Raw genomic sequence first — 10,808 nt, 5'->3', positions numbered from 1 at the left:
GTTTATTCCACTCTTGCTCCGTGGGCCCACAGCACGTGGCCAGCGGGGGTCCGGGCGCCCACTGACGCGGGGGCGTCTCATCAGTCCGGCGCACAGGTTGGGCCCCGCGCTCAGAAGCCCATGCGCGCGCGCTTGCGGGGCCTGGGGGTGGCCGGGGTGGCGGGCGCGGAGGCCTGGGAGGGGGGCGCGGCTCTGCGCGGCGGTGGGCGGGGGCTGGCCCCGAGGCTGGGGGTCTGCGAGGGCGGCGTGGGCGTGGGCGCGGGCGCGTGCAGCGGCAGCTCGGCCATGTAGTCACGCAGGGTCCGCTGGCGCTCCGAGGGGATGCGGCGCACCCAGGGCTCGGCGCTGGGCTCCGGGGCAGGCGGGGTGGCGGGGGGCCGCGGCCGGGGGCTGGGGGCGTCGGGGGCCGCGAGGCCCGGGCTGCGTGGGGGGCTGGGGAGGTCCGAGCGGCCGCTGAGGGACGAGAAGGTGCTGGACAGCGTGGCGCGGCGCTTGGTCCTCCGCGGCCGCGCCCCGGGCTCCGCGCCCCCGCCCAGGCGCCGCTGCCACCAGGCGTCCGCGCGGCCATCCCAGGCCGCCTCCAGGCGCTCGGCCAGCTCGTCGTCGGGGCTCGGCTCGGCGGCCGGCGGCGGCTCGGCGGCCGGCGGCGGGCCCAGGTCCCCCCGCCGCAGCAGCCGACCCCCGGCCATGGCGGCCTGGAGACCCTCGGGCACCCGCCCGGCCGGTCCCCGCAGCTCGGCGCAGCGCAGCGGGCAGCGGGGCGAGAAGGTGGGCGCGGCCCAGGCGGGGGGCGGCGCGGGCACCCGGAGCAGGGCCTGGAGCCAGCGGCTGCAGCAGGCCGTGGCCACGGGGCCCCAGGAGGCGGCGGGGGCGCGGGGGCCGGGCTCCGCGTCCTCCTCGCGAGGCCGGGGGTCTGTCCGGAGGCGGAGGCGCTGGTGGAAGATGTCCCCCGCGGCGGAGAGCTGCAGCAGCAGCAGGGCCGGCGAGGTCGTGCCGGTGGAGGGCGGCACGACGGCGGTCAGACCTGGGGGGCAGCGGCGTGACCCGGGGCCCGGAGGCGGGGTGGGGCGGGGCGGGGCGGGCGGCCCATGGCCCAGCTCACCTATGGTCGGGGCGCTCAGCCGCTCCTGCAGCCTCCGGTGGCTGCCGGGCTCCAGCAGGGGGAAGGCCGAGAGCGAGTCGCTCCTGCAGGGCAGGGACTGGGGCGGCCCCGCCAGGCGGGGGGCAGAGGCGCAGTCTCCTGGAAGGACAGAGGAACAGCAGTCCGGTAAGGTCCGGCCCCGCCCCCGCCAGGCCCCGCCCACAGCCCCGCCCCTACAACCAAACCCCGCCCTATTAGGCCCCGCCCAACAACCAGACCCGCCCATAGGCCCCGCCCCTACAGCCAGGCCCCGCCCGCAGCCCCGCCCTACCGCCAGACCCCGCCCGCCCGCCCGCAGCCCCGCCCTCACCGGTGACGGACAGGAGCTGCACCTGCCCGCCCTGGCCCCCCAGGAGCAGCGGGTGCGGGAGGCCCGGAGCGGGCGCCGGCAGCAGATGGGCCAGCAGGGGCGCCGAGGGGAGGCCGTGGTTCCACTTGAGCATGGGCACCAGGGGCAGGCGCTCGTCCATCAGGTACAGGGAGAACTGCGGCAGGAAAACCAGGCCCTCGGCCCCAGCCCCATGGCCACCAGGCCTCCCCACACGCGTGCCCCGCCCCCGTCCTGCCCCGCACCCCGGTCAGGGCCAGGCGCTCACCTGGGTGCAGACGAGGTGGAGTGTGGGGTGCAGAGGCTCCCCCAGGTGCTTGACCAAGAGGACGCGCTCCCCTTTCTGGCACGAGGCCTCTGCGCCTGCGCGGAAGAGCAGCAGGCCGCAGCCCGGGGGGCCCTGGGGAGACCAGGAGGGTCTCAGCGCACCCCTGGCCGCGCCCCGCCGCTGCCAGGCCCTGCACCGCCCCTCACCTGTGTGTCAATGATCTTCACCCCGGTGCGGTCAGCGATGGTCAGCACCCGAGGGTGGGCAGAGAAGTCTGACCAGCGCCAGGGGGAGGGGTCTCGGAACACCAGGGTCTGGGGGTCCTTGTACACCTGCCGCAGGCTGGGGAGACGGGGCCAGGCCCAGGGGCTGGGGCTGTGTGGGGGCTCACGGGGAGGGGCGGGCCCAGGGGCAGGGGCTGGGGGGGCTATGTGGGGCCCACGGGAGGGACGGAGCCATCCTGGGGGGACGAGGCCAGGCCCGGGGTCGTGGGGCTCGCGGGAGGGACGTACCCATCCTGGGGCCCCCAGAGACAGACGGCTCCTGATCGGCTGCAGATGGCCAGTTCCCCAGGCAGGTGAGGGCTACGGGACAGGAGGGCCTGCTGAGCCCCTGCCCGCTCCCTGGAGACCCCCCCACCCCTCCCAGGAGGCCGCAGGGCCCTGACCTGAGGCTGACGCCAGTAGCACCCTTTGTGACCTGCAGCACCTGCACGGCGGCTGGCCGCCCCCGCCTGTCCAGCTTCCACAGGCCGCAGTGGTAGTCGGAGCGGACGGCCAGCAGGGCTAGGGGGACGCGGAGGGTCAGAGCCGCAGGGGGCGGGGGCAAGGGGCCGGGCAGGGCAGGGCAGAGCAGGGCAGGGCGCCAGGTCCCTACCTTCTCCCTGGACGGTTCGGGTCACCACCTGCCGGACGGGCCCCCGGAGCTGGATGCGGCTGGGCTCCCCGAGGACCTGGGGTTCCCCTTCCGTGCTCACACGGAGCTCAAGCAGATCTGGGCCTCTCATTAAGGAGGAGCACCGGAGTGGGAGCACCGCATGCCCCGCCCTGCCCTGTCCCCCCCGCCCCGCCCCTCCCCGGGGACTGGCCGGCCACCCGCAAGGATACGCAGCTGGTCCAGGGCGCCGCCGGCGGGGCAGACCAGCTGCCCGGCGTGGGGCAGGGGGCCGGGCGCCCAGGCCAGGGCGCCCCCCGTGACCGCCTCGTCCAGCAGTAGCTGCTGCCAGCGCAGCGCCAGCTCCTCCTGCAGCAGCCCTGCCAGGAGCGTGGCCACCGAGCGCCCCAGCACCGGGCCCCCCAGGATGGAGAAGCGGCGCTGCCGGTGACTCAGGTGGGCCCAGGGGCAGCTGCGGGCGGGAGAGAGGGAGAGCAGGGGGGCGGCTGGGACCCGGCTGGGCGCAGCGGGCTTCCCCCGCCCCGGGGCTGTCTGGGGACCCCAGGCTACCGGCAGGGACTCGGGCCAGCCGGGCCTGACGACACAAGTCGGCGCCCAGACGAGCCGGGCTGCACCCGGGGCTCGCCTCCCCTTCCCCTCGGCGGGCAGAACCAGAGCTCCAGGGGGCCCCCGGCCAGCCCGCCCGGCCCGTCACTGGCCACTTGCCCCCAGGGCTGGTATCCGCCGAGGTCCCGCAGAAGCCTCTCCACGCTGACCACCGTCTTCCTCTTTGAGCGGCTCTGCAGGGAGAAGGCCTTGTCAGCCCCGGGGGTGGGCACTCCCCGGCCCTCCAGCAGTGCTTGATCACCCAGTGCTCTCCTGGCAGTGCTCACTCACCCGGTGCCCTCCCGGCAGTGCTCGCTCACCCGGTGCCCTCCCAGCAGTGCTCGCTCACCCGGGCGCCCTCCAATTTGAAGTTCTCCAGCATCAGCTTCCCCAGCGGGGCAAACGCCACGTCACCATGGTCCCACATGAAGCGGCTGAGCTGGGGGTGGGGGGGACAGGTCACGAGGGGCACCCCTGCCCTCCCTGCCCAGGCGCAGCGGGGCCACTTACCTGTTCCGTGGCATCCAACACGACACGGGGCGCCCTCATGAACGGGCGGCTTCCACGGAAGAGCAGGTCCACGGCCACCACCCCAGGGTCCCAGGGCTCTGAGGGGGGAGCAGCCCACAGAGGGCCATGGTGGAACCAGGGTCCCTGTGCAGGCACGAGGGCGGGGGCGGGGAGCAGCCGCTGGGGGAGAAACCGAGACCCTTACCCAGCCCAGGGGCAGGGGGGTGGCGGGGACCCAGACCCTTACCCAGCAGGGGGGTAGGCGGAGACTGAGACCCTTACCCAGCCCAGGGGCAGGCGGGGGCGGGGACTGAGACCCTTACCCAGCCCAGGGGCAGGGGTGTGGCGGGGACCAAGACCCTTACCGGGGCCGGGAGGCAGCAGGGGAAGGGGCCCAGGGGTCTCCGGCTCCCAGAGCAGACTCTTTGCTGAGGGTGATGGCCCGGTCTGAGGAAGGGCAAGGTGGGGCAGTGTGAGCCTGTCCACCTCACTGCCCGGCACCGACCGCCATCCCCAGTGGGACCAGAGGCCCAGCAAGCGCGCAGGGAGCCCTGTCCCCCTCTGTGTGCGGTGCGTGTCTTCGTGGGCGTGTGTATGTGTGTGTGTGTGTGTGTGTGTGTCCTGCGCGAGGGTGCAGGGGGCCGTGGCCGGTCGGCGCCTGCCCCCTTCCCACCTTGGGGCTCTGCGGCAGTGCCTCGGGCAGGCTCAGCGCGTCTTTCCAGCTGCTGGTGACGGGGAGGCTGGGGGCGTCGCTCAGGCCCAGGGGGCCGGCTGTGAACAGCGCGGGGCGCAGCGTGCTGGGAAAGTCCATCCTGGAACCGAGAACACACGCGCGGCCTGGAGGGGGCTGGGGTCCCGAGCCCCGGGGCCAGCGCGCTCTCGGGGGGCTCGACCCCGTCCTCCCTGCGGCGGGGGCCAGGCCGGCACACCAGGACCCAGTGAGGGTCCCAGGGGGCCTGGGGTGGTGGGGACACCCAGGTGAGGCCGCGGAGCTCGGGCTGGGGCGGCCGGTCCTCTCTCCGGACCCCGCTGGACTGTCCCTCCCCGGGGACCCCCGCGGGCGCCAGGACCTCAGTCCGCGCCGCCGCGCCCCGGGCTGCCGAGGGACACGCGCCCCCGCGGCTCCGCCCCCGCGCGCGCCGCTCCTCTGGGAAACGGACCTTCGCGGGGCGCCCGCGGGGGCTTGTGCCACGAGGGAGCCACGAGGGAGCCACGAGGGAGACCCGGGGCCGCCCCCGGCTCCGCCACCCGACACGGGACGGGACGGGACGGGACGGGACAGGTGCTCGCAGCAGCCACCAACGGTCTTCCGGGTTCGACCGGAAGTGCGCTCCCAGAGACAGGAAGTCCCGCCCCGCAGCCCGGTCTCTGGGCCGCTCGGGATCGCCACCTCCCGGGCAGAGGGGGAATGGCCGTGGAGGCGGCTCCGTGCAGTTCAAATCCCACCTCTGCTTAAACAATGTACTGCTTCGTGGGATGGTTGCGGGAGAGAAATCAACTGAGTTAACAAACGCTCAGCGTCTGCTACAAATCAGGCGCTGTGTTCGCAGCCTCTTCATTGTTCTCAGAGCCTCCCAAGCTGGCTTACCTAGTAGGTGCTTACCTGTCCGTCGGTGCCCCCGGGAGAGTGGGAGACCTCACCTTGGGTGGGGGGGTCTTGGATTCTGTCCTCTTCAGCCTCTCCAGTCTCCCCTGGATACCAACCGCACAGCTACTTCGATGAAAGGGCCTGAGAAAGCAGTTTCGAGGACCCTGGTGCATGCATGGGCCACCCCAACTCTGGCTCTCAGCTTAGTGCCCCCCAGGCTGCACACACTGGTGCCTGGGGAACCAGCCGTGCCGGGTATCAGACTGGGACTGGTTCCACGCAAGGCAGGCGCTGTGCCGCTGTGCTACCTCTGTCATCCTCTATTTTTTTCTTTTTTTAGAGACTCACATTGAAGTAGTATAACACACCCACAGATCATTAGATGACTTTATTTTTCTTTCCTTTTTCTTACCGAATCACCATGAGATACAGTTAAAGCTTTTGCGTTTGCGCTTCACTCATACACTGATGGAACACCTCTCCCTTGGGTGACTTCCACACACTGGGCGCACCGTGAACCACACACACAAGAAAAGCGTCTGCTTCCCGACGGCCCCTCCGTATGCGCCCAGAAAACGGTGCTGAGACGCCGCAAACCTCCGGAGCAGCCCACCCGCCCCTGCAGCAGGGACACGGGGCTTGTGCGGCTTGAACCACGTTCCAGCGCGTCTGGCGGGTGCGCGGGAGTCAGCGTGCCCAGTGGAGGGGGCGGGAAGAGGCTGCTCCGGCAGGGGGGGACACGGGGACACGGGACAGGGCTTTCCACAGACGGAATGAACCCCGTCACCGTGGCTGGGGCTGGCGGTCGTCAGAACTGCACCTCTGGCAACTTTGAACCTGTGAGTGTAGTTTTGTGTGATCCTCTAAGGACTCAGGGGACATTCCTTTCCCATCGTCACAAATGACCGCGAGCTTTAAGGACCTTAAGTGCTTTTAGGACCCCCAAGCAGGGTGGGGGTCGGCGCTGCACCAGGTGGGCCTCCCCGGTGCAGTCAGGGCCACGGACCCTTCTGGAGGCCCCGGGGCACAGGTTTTCCCACTTTGGGGCTCTTTCAACGCCCCCAGGGCTTTCTAACTGCTACTCCCGTGGTTGAGGCCCGGCGGCTGCGACCCAAGTCTGTCCTGCGACCCTCGGGAAGCATCTGGGTGCCCAGACCTTGGCTCCTGGCCCCCCTCCAAAGCTAGGCATGGGCTCTTGGGGCTTTCCTGTGTCGTGCCACACGCCGCGGTGTGGAACCTCGGCCCGAGCAATGCAGGCCAGCACGTTAACCCCTGCGCTCCCCGTCCACTCCCAGCTGTGCTTCAGACCCCTTCTAAAGGGCGGGGAGGCCCAGGCTGCTGCGTTCCCAGGGACGCCGCGGTGGGCACCTTCCCGGCAGGTGGGCGCCGTCCCGAGGGGCCGGGACGGGGTGCGGCACTACCGCGGGGTCCACACTGCGCGGACCGCCCCTCCCGGCCCGTGCCGCCGCCCGCCGCCCGCAGCGCCGCCAAGCCCCGCCCCGGAAGCGGATGATGCTCCTCGATCCTCCAATCCAGCAGCGGGGGCCGAGAACTGACCCTTCCCATTGGCGGGCGGCGCGGCCCGCCCGGCTCCGAGGCCTCTCATTGGCCTGCGTTCAGGACGGGTGGTGCCCGCGTGGTCGCGGCCACGTGCTCCCGTCGTGGCGCGCACCGGCCGCCCGGCTCCTGCTCGGCCATGGCCTCGGCTGGCGGCGGGCCCAGGAAGCCCCGGCTGGCGGCCTCGCTGCCCGTGAGCCCCCGGCGGCCCCCCGCGGGCCTGGGCCACGGCATCTGGGGGCCTGCGCCCGGCGTGGATGCGGATGACCCGGAGGCCGGCGGGCAGCCGCTGGCCCTGACGGCAGGGGACAGTTGGTCCCGGATGGGGGCCAGCGTCGGGGACCTGGGTGCAGCCTGGGCGCGGGGAGACATCGGGGGACCGACGGGGAGGGCCCCGAGGGTCTCCGTGCCGCCCACAGGGTCCATGGGGGACATCCCGAAGGCGGCCGGACTCCTGGGCCTGCAGCTGCAGGACGAGTCCCCGCAGGCCACCAGCTTGTTTGCCCAGTACGCGGCCAGCCTGGGCGTTTCGCTGACGTTCCACGAGGACCAGCTAGCAGGTGAGGCCCCCGCGGCCGGCTGGGGGCCACCCGAGGACTGCCCGACCCGAGCCAGGCCCTGGGCTGTGTCTCCTGGTCACCGTGCCGGCTGAGCTGCCGCCTTGCCCACCCGTGGGCAGGACTTTCCTCTCCGGCCACTGCCAGCCTTGGGTCGCCGCAGAGAAATGGGGTCTGGGAACCGGGGCCAAGGGGTCCATGAGCACTCCCTGTCTGGGGCAGCACCCTCGGGCCGTGACGGCTGCCAGGCAGGGGACACGGCTCAGCCCTTCCTTCCGCAGACCCCGGCTTCCCCTTCTCCATGCCCTCGGCCCTGGGTGGGGTGGTCTGCCCGGCGGACCCCGGCCGCAGCAAGGCGGAGACGGAGCAGCAGGAGGCCCTGGCGGGCGCTGGCTATGCACGCAGACTGCCCGAGAGCCCAGGTGAGGCGGGCGGGGCTGCCGTGGGGGCCGGGGGAGGTGGGAGCCCCCCACGCCTCAGCTCCCCCACGCTCCTGGCCAGCTGCTTCCTCTCCTCTTCCAGGACCCCCGCAGGCCCCCCGCAGGCCTCCCCAGCCCGCCCTGAGCGTAGGTACGCAGGTGTTGGCTGCCCCGGGCGCAGGGTGGGCCCAGCCCAGGGAAGCCCGCCCCCCTCACCCCTCCCCGCCCGCCCCGTGGCGTGCAGAGAGCATCGTGACCCACGAGCAGCGCTGCGCGGCGGTGGTCAGCGCTGCCTTTGACCGCCTGGTGGCCGCCGCCTCGCCGTACCAGGCCTGCAAGGGGACCGTGGCCGCCGTGATCCTGGAGAGAGGTAGGGTGGCGCTGGCCCCTGGGGGTGGGGCGGTGGGCAGGGGGCAGCCTGGGCCTGGGCTCAGCCCTGCCCACCCCGCCTCTGGCTCGCAGAGGTCCCGGGCGCCAGGGCCCACGCCAAGGAGACGTACGAGCTGGTGGCGCTGGGCACGGGCGGTGGCAGCTGCAGCGGCTGGCTGGAGTTCTCGGGCCGGCAGCTCCACGACAGCCACGGGCTGGTGGTGGCCCGCCGGGCCCTGCTGAGGTGAGGCGGGCGGGGCGGGCGGGGCGGGGCGAGGGGCGGGGCGGGCCCTGCTGAGGTGAGGCGGGTGGGGCGGGCGGGGCGGGGCGAGGGGCGGGGCGGGCCCTGCTGAGGTGAGGCGGGCGGGGCGGGCGGGCGGGGCGAGGTGGGCGGGGCGGGGCGGGGCGGGGCGGGCCCCCGTAACTGCAGGAGTGCCCCTCGCATCTCCCCCTGCGTCCCAGGTTCTTGTACCGGCAGCTGCTGCTGGCGACGCACGGGGGGCCCAAGGGCAAGGAGCGGTCAGTGCTGGCCCCGCAGCCGGGCCCGGGGCCCCCCTTCGTGCTCAAGCCTCGCATCTTCCTGCACCTCTACACCAGCAGCACCCCCCAGGGGGCGGCCCACGACATCTGGTGGGTGGCCCACCCCCCCGGGGGAGGGCCGGGCGGGGGGGGGCCGTGGGCGCCCCTGACCGCCCTCCCCCCCCAGCCTGCCGCACGGCCCCGCCCTGCGCCTGCAGGCCCACGTGCGCGGGGAGCTGCGGCCCGTGTGCTACCTGGCGCCCGCGCTGCGCGACACCCACGTGGGCTGCCTGTCGGCCAGCGACAAGCTGGCCCGCTGGGCGGTGCTGGGGCTGGGCGGCGCCCTGCTGGCCCACTTCCTGCCGCCGCTCTACGCCACCAGCCTGGTTCTGGGTGAGGATGAGGGGAAGGGGGGGGGTAGGGGGCGCAGCGGAGGGGGCGGGGGGAGGCAGAGGACCGAGGTGACGTGGCGCCTGTGCCCTGCAGCCGACCCCTGCCACGACGCCCCCACGCTGGACAGGGCCATCCACAGCCGGCCCTGCCTGGACGGGGCGCTGGGCCCGAGCCTGCCGCCCCCTTACACCCGCACCACGCTGCACCTCTTTGCCGGGCCCCCCGTGGCCCCCTCCGAGCCCGCACCCATCGGCTGCCAAGATTTGAGCCTCAACTGGAGCCTGGGGGACCCCGACGTGGAGGTCGTGGACGTGAGCACTGGCCGCGTGAAGGCCAAGTGAGGAGCCGCCCCTGCCTGCGGGGGGAGGGGGTCTGTCCATCACCTCCTCTGCAGCGCTGTGGTGCCCCACCCCGGGCCCCTCGGGGAGGGGGGGCCCGGGGCTCCTGTTCCCGCTGGCCCCTGAGCCTTGGCTCTTCGCTCAGTGGGGCGCTGGGGCCCCCGTCCCGCCTCTGCAAGGCGGCCTTCCTCCACGCCTTCCGCCAGACGGCCCGCGCCCTGGGCAGGCCGCACCTGCTCTCCCTGAAGACCTACGAGGCAGCCAAGGTCTGTGCGCTCGCCGCACCCACTCCCCCCTGCGCCCACCCACTCCCCCTGCGCCCTCCCGCCCCGCGCCCACCCACTCCCCCCTGCGCCCTCCCGCCCAGCGCCCTCCCGCCCTGCACCCACCCACTCTCCCCCCTGCGCCCTCCCACCCTGCACCCACCCAATCCCCCCAACGCCCTCCGCCCTGCACCCACCCCCCCACGCCCTCCCGCCCTGCACCCACCCACTCCCCCGTGCCCTCCCACCCCACGCCCACCCAGGCCCCCCGCGCCCTTCCACCCTGCGCCCTCCCGCCCCGCGCCCACCCGGGCCCGCGCGCCCTCTCCAGCCCTGCCTCTGCCCTAGGCGGGGCCCTACCAGGAGGCGCGCCGGCAGCTGTCTCTGCTCCTGGACCAGCAGGGCCTGGGCTCCTGGATGCCGAAGCCGCTGGTGGGCAGATTCAGGAGCTGACGTGGAGGGGCCTGAGGGGGCCTGTGGGGGCGGCTCTGAGGCCGCTTCAATAAAGCAGCTCTTCTGGTGCTTCTGTGTCGGCTTTGGAGGGTCCGAGCAGCTCTGGAAGGTGCTGGGGATTGAACCCGGGCGGCCGAGCGCCAGGCAGGCACCTTGGGCCCGGCGGGGGGCAGCTGGCGGGGCGGGGCGCCGAGCTCCTCGACCGGCAGGACCAGCAGCGTGTTCACTGCTCCGTGGGTGCCTCCCCCTTTTATTAAATAAAAATTTCTCAGACCAGCTTTGAAGTAATAGTTTCCCTGGGTGGCATCTCTCAGAACGCAGGAGCTGATTAGCCTATCTGTTACCCGCCGTTTCCCCGGAGATCACGGAGGCTGATTCACTGTCTGCTGCACGCACACTCGGGTCTGGGCCAGCATCACCGCCAGTCCCGGCTGCGGCGTGCAGTGAGCCCGTTGGTGTCCATTAGTCACGTAATCACTGGGTAAACGTGTTGCTGAGGCGGGCACTGCTGCCCGGGGCACCGCCCCTGCCCTGAGCCCCACAGCCCCGCCCAGAGTCCCCCAGCCCCCTGCCCTGAGCCCCCCCGCCCCCGCCCTGAGGCCCGGCTCGGCACCAAGTCAGCCCCA

General features: G+C 73.0%; 2 protein-coding genes across 4 annotated transcripts; one reads left to right on the top strand and one right to left on the bottom strand.

Annotated features, from left to right (window-relative positions):
• Window positions 1-5: 5 nt before the first annotated feature.
• On the bottom strand, window positions 6-5,019 carry TAF1C (TATA-box binding protein associated factor, RNA polymerase I subunit C). 3 transcript variants are annotated; one of them, XM_055146363.1, is made up of 15 exons: window positions 4,887-5,019; window positions 4,400-4,538; window positions 4,092-4,173; window positions 3,727-3,824; window positions 3,566-3,655; window positions 3,337-3,410; window positions 2,844-3,082; window positions 2,614-2,730; window positions 2,405-2,522; window positions 2,250-2,321; window positions 1,944-2,079; window positions 1,738-1,869; window positions 1,452-1,626; window positions 1,103-1,240; window positions 6-1,024 (listed from the first exon to the last, which is right to left on the bottom strand). In XM_055146363.1, exons 2-15 carry the CDS (start codon window positions 4,535-4,537, stop codon window positions 111-113), a joined length of 2,523 nt encoding a protein of 840 aa, XP_055002338.1. In that variant the 5' UTR covers window position 4,538; window positions 4,887-5,019; the 3' UTR covers window positions 6-110. The 3 variants fall into 3 exon arrangements, with proteins under 3 accessions (XP_055002338.1, XP_055002340.1, XP_055002339.1); XM_055146364.1 differs by lacking the exon at window positions 1,944-2,079 and having other exon boundaries at window positions 157-1,024; window positions 1,738-1,832; XM_055146365.1 differs by lacking the exons at window positions 1,944-2,079; window positions 2,614-2,730; window positions 2,844-3,082; ... (4 more) ...; window positions 4,400-4,538; window positions 4,887-5,019 and having other exon boundaries at window positions 1,738-1,832; window positions 2,405-2,458.
• A 111-nt stretch (window positions 5,020-5,130) lies between these two features.
• On the top strand, window positions 5,131-10,700 carry ADAD2 (adenosine deaminase domain containing 2). Its single transcript, XM_055146366.1, has 10 exons — window positions 5,131-7,431; window positions 7,710-7,850; window positions 7,951-7,998; window positions 8,092-8,217; window positions 8,310-8,460; window positions 8,679-8,846; window positions 8,923-9,128; window positions 9,222-9,465; window positions 9,612-9,732; window positions 10,078-10,700. The coding sequence occupies exons 1-10, from the start codon at window positions 7,011-7,013 to the stop codon at window positions 10,180-10,182; spliced, it is 1,731 nt and encodes a 576-aa protein (XP_055002341.1). The 5' UTR covers window positions 5,131-7,010; the 3' UTR covers window positions 10,183-10,700.
• Window positions 10,701-10,808: the final 108 nt, after the last annotated feature.

This window comes from Sorex araneus, chromosome 8 (genome assembly GCF_027595985.1).
Source record: "Sorex araneus isolate mSorAra2 chromosome 8, mSorAra2.pri, whole genome shotgun sequence".
Classification (NCBI taxonomy): Eukaryota; Metazoa; Chordata; class Mammalia; order Eulipotyphla; family Soricidae; genus Sorex; species Sorex araneus.
The sequence above is the reverse complement of the archived record's forward strand: the minus strand, read 5'-3'. Positions and strand labels throughout refer to the sequence as shown.